This window comes from Haliotis rubra, unplaced genomic scaffold, assembly GCF_003918875.1.
Source record: "Haliotis rubra isolate DU_JTF1 unplaced genomic scaffold, ASM391887v1 Scf2268, whole genome shotgun sequence".
In the NCBI taxonomy this organism is placed as follows: domain Eukaryota; kingdom Metazoa; phylum Mollusca; class Gastropoda; order Lepetellida; family Haliotidae; genus Haliotis; species Haliotis rubra.
The window spans coordinates 29,871-39,115 of NW_025766301.1; the positions used below are offsets into that span (position 1 = coordinate 29,871).

The 9,245-nt window shown below is 39.0% G+C and overlaps 1 protein-coding gene and 1 long non-coding RNA gene across 2 annotated transcripts; both read right to left on the reverse strand.

Moving 5' to 3' along the window:
* Positions 1 to 393: 393 nt before the first annotated feature.
* Positions 394 to 3,945, reverse strand: LOC124277740 (uncharacterized protein K02A2.6-like). The gene is given in 3 exon segments (XM_046713464.1): positions 394 to 837; positions 839 to 1,158; positions 1,161 to 3,945. Coding segments are annotated over 3 exon segments (3,495 nt in total). The 5' UTR covers positions 3,892 to 3,945.
* A 3,772-nt stretch (positions 3,946 to 7,717) lies between these two features.
* On the reverse strand, positions 7,718 to 8,072 carry LOC124277739. Its single transcript, XR_006898913.1, has 2 exons — positions 7,969 to 8,072; positions 7,718 to 7,755 (listed from the first exon to the last, which is right to left on the reverse strand). It is a non-coding gene; the product is annotated as an uncharacterized LOC124277739 (long non-coding RNA).
* Positions 8,073 to 9,245: the final 1,173 nt, after the last annotated feature.

The window sequence follows — 9,245 nt, forward strand, 5'->3', positions numbered from 1 at the left end:
AAGAAATTCCCTTCACCACAAAACTATTCATCGTAATTTAAAGTTCATAACACTGAATATTTACACTGCTAGCACACATAGTCTTTCAGGTAACTCGGAGCTTTCCTCTCTCGTCTTGATCTCGTCACAGGATCTGACTGTACAGGAACAGATATCACCTCGGATCGTTGAGGTAGTTCTGCGACCTCAGAAGATTTGACAGGTGATACGGCTGAACTCACCCCTTGTGCTGAACTACTGGGGGTGGTGGTAGAGTCTACTACTAACCTCTCTGACGTTATACAGGTTGGTATATTCGTAGGCATCGTTGGCAGATTTCCGGACATCTCTGGAACGGTTGTCATGTCTGTACGTTGACGGATATGATCTTGATGACGCCTTACGACTCTGCCATCAGATAGTTCGACTATACAGGAAACTGGTCCACTTTCCTCCCTTACAGTTGCGGGTATCAATTAGTCCAGATGAAAAATTCTTCACATAGACTGAGTCTGTAATGGTAAAGTCTCTGTCTCGAGCATGTTGATCATGATATTCTTTCTGTTTCATCTGTTTGGCTTTTACCCTCTGAGACAAGTTAGGATGAACTAAATCTAGATGAGTTTTCAAACGTCGCCCCATGAGTAACTCTGCTGGACTTGTACCGGTTGAAGATTGTGGTGTTGTTCGATATCGAAATAGGAACCTTGACAGTCTCGTGTCAATTGATCCTCCTATATTCTTCTTCATTGCTTCCTTGAATGTTCTTACGGCTCTCTCTGCAAGTCCATTCGACGCAGGATGATACGGTGCAGTTTTCACATGATTCACACCATTCATTGTCAGAAACAATTCAAAGCTCTTCACTGGTGAATACAGAACCATTTTCACTAACTAGAATTTCTGGTAGTCCATGAACTGCAAACATTCTTCGTAATTTCTCTATTGTTGAAGTTGACGTTGCCTCTGAAACTGGTTCAACTTCAATCCACTTGCTATGAGCATCTATGACAATTAAGAACATCTTGCCTAGAAACGGACCAGCATAATCCACATGTATCCTCGTCCATGGTAACTCAGGCCATTCCCAAGGATGTAAATAAGCCTTGGGTTGTGTAGGCTGCATCTGTTGACAAACTGTACATTTCTTCACAAACCCCTCAAGTTCTGCATCCATTACGGCCACCAGATGTAACCACGAGCTAGACTCTTCATGCGCACAATACCTGGATGGGTCTGATGCAACTCATTAACCATCATATTTCTATCTTGACATGGTATCACAACTCTGTTTCCCCATAGTATACATCCATCATGTGCAGTAAGTTCCTCTTTCCTGCTGAAGAATGGTTTCAGACTTTCTTCTACGTTGTGATTTGGCCATCCACTCTGAATGTATCCAAGTACTTTTGACAACACAGCGTCAGTACGGGTCCATGCTCTGATATGTTTAACTGTAACGACAGCTGAATTCACTAAATCCATGAGCATGATAGTATCAGCTGGTACAGGTGTTTTCTCCACGTCTGGGCACTCACTCAATGGAAGTCTACTGAGACAATCAGCATTACTGTTGGTGATTCCAGCCTTGAATACCAGTGTATACTCATATGCTGCTAGCGTCAACGCCCACCTCTGTATGCGTGATGCCGCTAAGGTTGGAACTGCCTTGGTCTCTCCAAATAGTCCTAACAGTGGTTTATGATCAGTCACTATGGTAAAACAATGTCCAAACAAATATTGATGAAATTTCTTCACTGCAAACACTATGGCTAATCCTTCCCTCTCAAGTTGAGAATAATTCTTCTCTGCTGCATTCAAAGTTCTGGAAGCAAATCCGATTGGTCTTTCTGCACCATTATCCATACGATGAGCTAGTACGGCACCAATTCCATACGGTGAAGCATCACATGCCAGTATTAACTCCCTTGATGAGTCGAAATGTACTAGAACGTCGGCTGAACACAACAATTCCTTGGATTTATTGAAGGATTTCTGCTGTTCAGGTCCCCATGACCATGTTGATTTCTTCTGTAATAACTGATGCAGCGGTGCTAATATGGTTGAGAGATTCCTCATAAACCTTCCATAGTAGTTAAGCATTCTTAGGTAACTTTTGAGTTCTGTCACTGAAGTAGGCTCTGGAGCTTCTTTAATTGCCATAACCTTTTCTGGTACTGGATGTATTCCTTCTTTGTCAATTCTGTAGCCTAAATATACCACTTCTTGCGCAAGAAAGATACACTTTTTGCGTTTGAGTTTCAATCCTGCCTCGGCCAGTCTCTGTAACACCTTATCTAGTGCAGCCAAATGTTCCTTCCTATTACGTCCCGTGATTAGAATGTCATCCACTCTCACTAACACCCTGGGAAGTCCTCGTAATAGATTTTCCATACTTCTCTGGAATATTCCTGGTGCTGAAGATACTCCATATGGTAGCCTGTTGTATCTATACAGTCCCTTGTGTGTGTTGATTGTCACATACTTCTTGGAAGTTTCTTCTAACTTAATCTGTTGGTACGCTTGACTTAAATCCAATTTTGTGAATTCTTCGCCACCTCCAAGTGTTGCATACAAATCATCAGTCTTGGGTATGGGGTAATTATCCAATTTTGAAACCTTGTTGACAGTCACTTTGTAATCCCCACAGATCCTAATTTCCATGTCACTCTTGACGATCGGAACAATGGGAGCAGCCCACTCCGAAAACTCTATAGGTTCAATGGTACCTTCTGCTTGTAACTTATCCAATTCTTTCTCAATCTTCTCCTTCAGGGCATAAGGCACTGGACGAGCCTTGAAATACAGTGGTTTCACCTCAGCTTCCACATAAAGTTTTGCTTCTACCCCTTTAAACGTTCCTAACCCCTCAGAAAACAAAGTTGGATACTTTTCTACAATGCCGTGAAGTTCCTCAGACACTTCGACCGACTTTGATTGTATTTGGTTAATTTCCACCATCTTGCTTTGCTCTAAAGTGAATATCCTCGCAATATCCCTTGGCTCAAGTTGGAGCACTTTAATCCAGTTTCGTCCCAGCAAACTTGGACGCTTCCCTTTAGTGATGCGAAGAGGCAGGTTAAGAACCTGGTTATGGTACTTCACTGGCACAACACAAACTCTTACCGCCTTGATCACTTCTCCCGAATATGTTCTAAACTTGTCCTCAGACTGTTGAACCTCAAGATTTTTCTTCTCATTCAAATAGTTGAATGTTGATTCATCCACTACAGAAACCGCAGCTCCTGTGTCCAGTTCGAACTCTTGTGGTTGTCCATTCACTGTCAGTTTGATTACATAGGGGTCACTTCTTTCTTCCTCCAAAATAAACATATTGTATCCAACGTCCTCTTGAACACTCTCACTGTATAGATCCATATGTGCTAAATCCATATTTTGTTCCTCAGAACTCTCCATCCCAGCACGAAAATTTGTTCTATGGCCTCTCTGCGACTGTGAACCACGACTGCCTCGGCTGCCTTGGTGTGGACCTCGACCTCTACTTGGACGATGATTAGTGGGAGTACGTGGCTTCCCATGATTTCTGTTTCTACATTTCTGAGCAATATGTCCAACTTGATGACAAATATAGCACTCTGAATCTTTGTAAAAACAAACAGATGATGAATGTTTACCTCCACAGCGAAAACAGTCTCCATTATGGTTATAACTTGAATACTTTCCTCTTCCCCTCTGGATCCCATGTCCACCCCGCTGAATATGGTGATTTACATGGTGAATAGAAGATGTAGGATTCCCAGAAGGAAGTTGTAAATCTGCTGTATTCTTAGCTGTAGTCTCTTTTGCTCGTGCCAATTCCCATGCTCTTTCAAATTTCAAGGAATCTTCTGCTAACAAACGTCTCTGAATTCTTTCATCATTTATGCCACAAACAAGTCTATCTCTCAACATATCCTCTAAATAAGTTCCAAAATTACAGAATTCAGACAATTTCCTAAGTTCTGCCACGTACTCACTCACTTACTCGGCGGATTTCCTACGGCGTGTGTGAAACTTGAACCTTTGCACAATCTCTGACGTGTGGGGATTCCGATGCTTTCTCACTGTTTCCACGAGCTCGTCGTATTTCTTGTCTCCTGGCTTCGCTGGAGCAAGTAAATTTCTTGTCTCCTCATTAACGAATATGTTTTACTACCACAGACACTCAACAATATAGCTTTCTTCTTTTCCTCCTCTATCCCATTAGCCTCGAAATAATGTGACAGACGCTCCGTGTACTGTGACCAGTCCTCGTCTTCGTTAAATTCGCTGATAGAACCGAATGTCGCCATCATTCGACTGCTCTAGGATACGAAGTTAATCCTCGTCGCCAATTGTAGTGTATCACCTTCACATATCACCATACAACATCTTCTTGTTTCACACACTTTAATCGCCCCAAGAGAAACATTAGAGGTACATCACTAGGTTGGAGGATGGCCGCCGAGTGACGTCACATAGCACTCGCTTATATTTATACTCTACCCTAAAGTAATCTCTAATCCAGCCATGCGGCCAGCCATGCACGTGAATAACATGAATATCCCCAATACAAAGTTCAACCAATCAATACATTACATTTGTGACAAGCGCCGCTCAGCACAATCAACAGAGATCCCAGCATTCGTTATATAACTTGAATAGATTATGTACTATGTGTTGTTTGTGTATACAACCAAGATTAGACTACGCCTGTTCACAACATTATAATGTAGCCATCCTGGTTCAAGCCGCGCGAATTATAAACTGCGCATGCGGTATGCGCGCAGCGCAGCACAACGTTTGGAACCACTTTATCCCAGGAGGGTTCTTTTAGTGAACTCTTTGAACTTCGATTGCGGGATTTTTGACATCATGTATTTTTCAATTTAATAAGTTGAATATACATATTTGATAAGTTGTAACTGTAAGTCCATTCCGAAGGGTATCAGAATGTGCAATTGGTATTTTGTCGTTGCATGTGAGCGTTAATGGATTTCAACTTTTGTCTAAGAGTTTTGATTCACGCAAATCTTTATTTTATGAAAGTGCTGCACCTATCACATTGTTATTTTTATAAATCTTATGCATAATTTGTGAATTATGTTGGATGATTATAGTGTGAAACACAAGTTCCATGTGCATTTTCTTAGAACAACCTGACGTATATAAATACAGTGGGAAACCTTTACAAAGTGATTATAATACTTTCTATTTGGTAGTTATTGAATTGCTATCTCATTTTAACAAATATTTGAATATCAAACTGTCTGTGGTTTGTATATGAAAGAGCATTTTACCACGTATTAAAGTGTTGATGCACAATGATAAATATATATTTTTTTGATGTTTGCCAAAAAGTTTTATAAGAATACAAAACATCAGAAAAAATTCATATTCTTTAATGAGCACAATTGTTTTTCGCATTTAGAATTCCAGTATTCATTCACATATTAATGGTAGACCTTTTATGTGTCGCGAATCAATATCTATATAACTGTCTTAGTTGTTTTCTTGGCTACTTTTTTTTGCTGTGTCGAAATATGTGGAAAATGTTTTCAAATTCATAAACAAAGACATATCGGGATGTTTGTGTACATTTCTTCACTTTTTGCTTTTAAAAAAGTTTTAGACACCCCCTGACAAGGTAAAACATAATATACATACACTATTCAATTTTCAACATGATTTCATGTATTGAGTGGAATTCACATACAAATTGAACACAATTTCTCTTGTAACATTAGGTATATATGATGTTTTATACAAATAACATTTAACGTAATTGCGGATTATGAATAGTTATAAAATTTGGTTGACTCATTTTAAACGTGAATTGTTTGAATTAAATTTGTCCAGTATTGCGTGTGATTAATGAAAAAAATCATTAACTTATGTGGGAAGCTTTGTTTACCCATTACATTGTAAGCGTATTTGTATCGCATGTGAGTAATGAAATATCACTAACCTTATGTAGGGAGCTCTGTCACCCATTACGTTGTAAGGTATTTGTATCCCATGTGATTTTATAAAATATTCATAACGTTGTGTGGGGAGCTCTGTTGTTCTATTACATTGTAAGTTATTGTTGTATGGTATGTGATTTATGAAATATTACTAACGTTATGTGGGAGCTCTGTTGACACTTTACATTGTAAGGTATTTGTATTGAATGGGAATAATAAAATATTACTGACGTTATGTGGGGTTCTCTGGTCACCTATTACATTGTCACATATTTGTAGCGCATGTGATTAATCAAATACATACATACATACATACATATTAACATTTGTATAGCGCCGATATCCAGCTCAGCTCAGCTGCTCAAAGGCGCTTTGTTTTTCCCTCGTTCACTGGATGTCAATCTCAACGGCACATCGTATTGTCAATCTCAACTCCCTGGGGGCATACAACTCTTGCAGCCACTAGGCGCACCGAGTTAGTGTGGCATTCCCATCCTTACGAGAAGTGCCCATTTACAGCTGGGTGGACTGGGACACATAGTCACAGTACTTTGTCCATGTTTACTGCGTTGCTGTACCCGCAACTGGGTGTTTGCACGTATTCATGTGGCCACCATCTGGTCATATACCAACGGATTCGTGGGTTCTTTTAAGTGCACAGGGTTGTGTACCGTACACTGGGGTTGTGACAACACTGAAAGAGTCTGCACACAAAGTTGACTCCAAGGTTTTACACCCGGTCACAGGTGGGCTCGATCCCGGCACCTCAATCTCGCTGGATCACTAGCCTGGCGCTTTAGCCAGTTCGCCCACCGCGCCACGCAGTTCGCCCACCCCGTGTGGTAGCTCTGTTGACCCATCACGCTGTAATTTGTATCGCATAATGATTAAACAAATACATGCAACGTTGTGTGGGGAGCTCTGTTGACCCATCACGTTGTAGTGTTTGTATCGCATGTGATTAAACAAATATTACTAACGTTGTGTGGGGAGCTCTGTTGACCCATCACATTGTAACGTGTTTGCATCGCATGTGATTAAACAAATATTACTAACGTTGTGTGGGGAGCTCTGTTGACCCATCACATTGTAACGTGTTTGCATCGCATGTGATTAAACAAATATTACTAACGTTGTGTGGGGGCTCTGTTGACCCATCACATTGTAACGTGTTTGTATCGCATGTGATTAAACAAATATTACTAACGTTATTGTGGGGAGCTCTGTTGACCCATCATGTAACGTATGTTTGTATCGCATGTGATTAAAACAAATATTCATAACGTTGTGTGGGGAGCTCTGTTGACCCATCACATTGTAACGTGTTTGCATCGCATGTGATTAAACAAATATTACTAACGTTGTGTGGGGAGCTCTGTTGACCCATCACATTGTAACGTGTTTGCATCGCATGTGATTAAACAAATATTACTAACGTTGTGTGGGGAGCTCTGTTGACCCAATAAATTATAACTTATTAAGATACAAGATTGCGAGAAAAGGAAAATTTATGGATATCAATTTTCATATCGCAAGTAACACGATATTTCGGTGTGTATGTGTACTCCTTCCTGATGATGGATAAAGCATACACTCAGAAACGTTGTGTTATTTACAATAAAGAAGTTAACATCTATAATTCTTGCTTTTCTTATGTATTCGAATTCTAAATGCCGTGAAAAGATTTACGTGTTCATACTTACTCACTCGTTCATTCACATAACTTTCCACTAGAAATAAAATAATTGTAGGAACAATAATAAAGCCTGAAATCATATGTTACATTATTTTAATTATTGTTTAATCGACAGCACTTGTCTGGAGAATCCATCTGAAAGAATAACAATGAAATTATTAAATATATTTTGACATAATATTTTCTGCCACATTAGTTGTACATGAAAATGGTTTTACTAATCAACAGTTCATTGAATTTGCAATATATCATTGTGACACAATAGTTGTAAACCGACTAGTGGATTTATGTGAAGGTAACTTTTTTCATAATGACCAGTACAGAATTTTATGAAGAATATTAACAAACCTTGATTTCATCTATTTGAAGTTTTTTCACTTTCTGTCTGTTTCTTCTTCCTCACTCTCCTCCACCTCTTCCTCTTCCTCTTCTTCCTTCTCTGCCTCCTTCTCTTCCTCGTTCTCCCCCTCCATCTCTTCCATCTCCTCCTTCTCTTGAGAACTAAAACAAAATTGTACGATGATTATGAAGAAAATGTATTGTGCAGCATAATAAATAAATACTAAAGTCATATGTCCACATTGTATGAAATGGGCAACTTTAACATATGATTTGAAAAGTCAGATGAGTTCCATAGGAACCTAATATATAACTCTTTCCTATTTATCAGTTTATAAATTAATTATATTAATCAGAATCATGGTAATTGCGGTGTAATTCCTGCAATAAATACCAATACAAATACAAAAGTTATACTCACATAGACATCACGGAATCTCCCTTTACAATGCATGTTATTGTGCCACGTGGAATTGTTTCGCTTGGAAAAGCCTCGTTGATGAGATCTCTGTCGCAATGATATACTGCTCCATTGATCACAATCATTGGTGCTTCGCTGTAATGACATAAATTTATACATTATATAGTGAATTCAATTTCCATTTAATTTTATGCGCTGTCGCTTACTAGGGTGTGTGGAGGTAAGGGGTGGGAGAGGTGTGTAGGGGTGGTGGTGGGGGTTAGGGGCGGCTGGATGGCAGATAAAAGGTAACTATATGGTATTCATCAGAGGTTTGAATATGAACATAATCATATACTTACTCCCCAAATCCAACTGCATCTACCTCTTGTTATTGTTTGCATTTCTTGTTCGATTACCTACAAGTGAATATGATGAGTCTAAAATGAAGGTTATTTCATCGCACAATTTTTGTGATTTCAAAATGTTACAATATAGTCTTTAAGCATATGTTACAATAGAGCTTTTAAGATATATTTCCTGAATGACGCAGATATTAGAAATTAAGTACATTGTTATTTTAAGTAATGAGTGTTTATAGACGTCATTTACTAGGGTATTAAAATCATCTGTCACTCACCTCAACCGTTGTTAGATGCGTAGAATTTAAATCTTTCCTGTATTTATATTCTTTGGCACATACATGTGAAATCTGAACCAGCTGCTTGATTGGGGTGTCCAGAAATGATTGTTTTCCCAGAGTTTTACCGCCATGTTGAAGTTGTCTTCTGAGAGAGTGACTGTTTTGAGGTCTATCTCATATGCGCGTGAAACCTTGACAGAAAGGAATACATTAATTAAATGAAACAAATGTGAACTTATATTT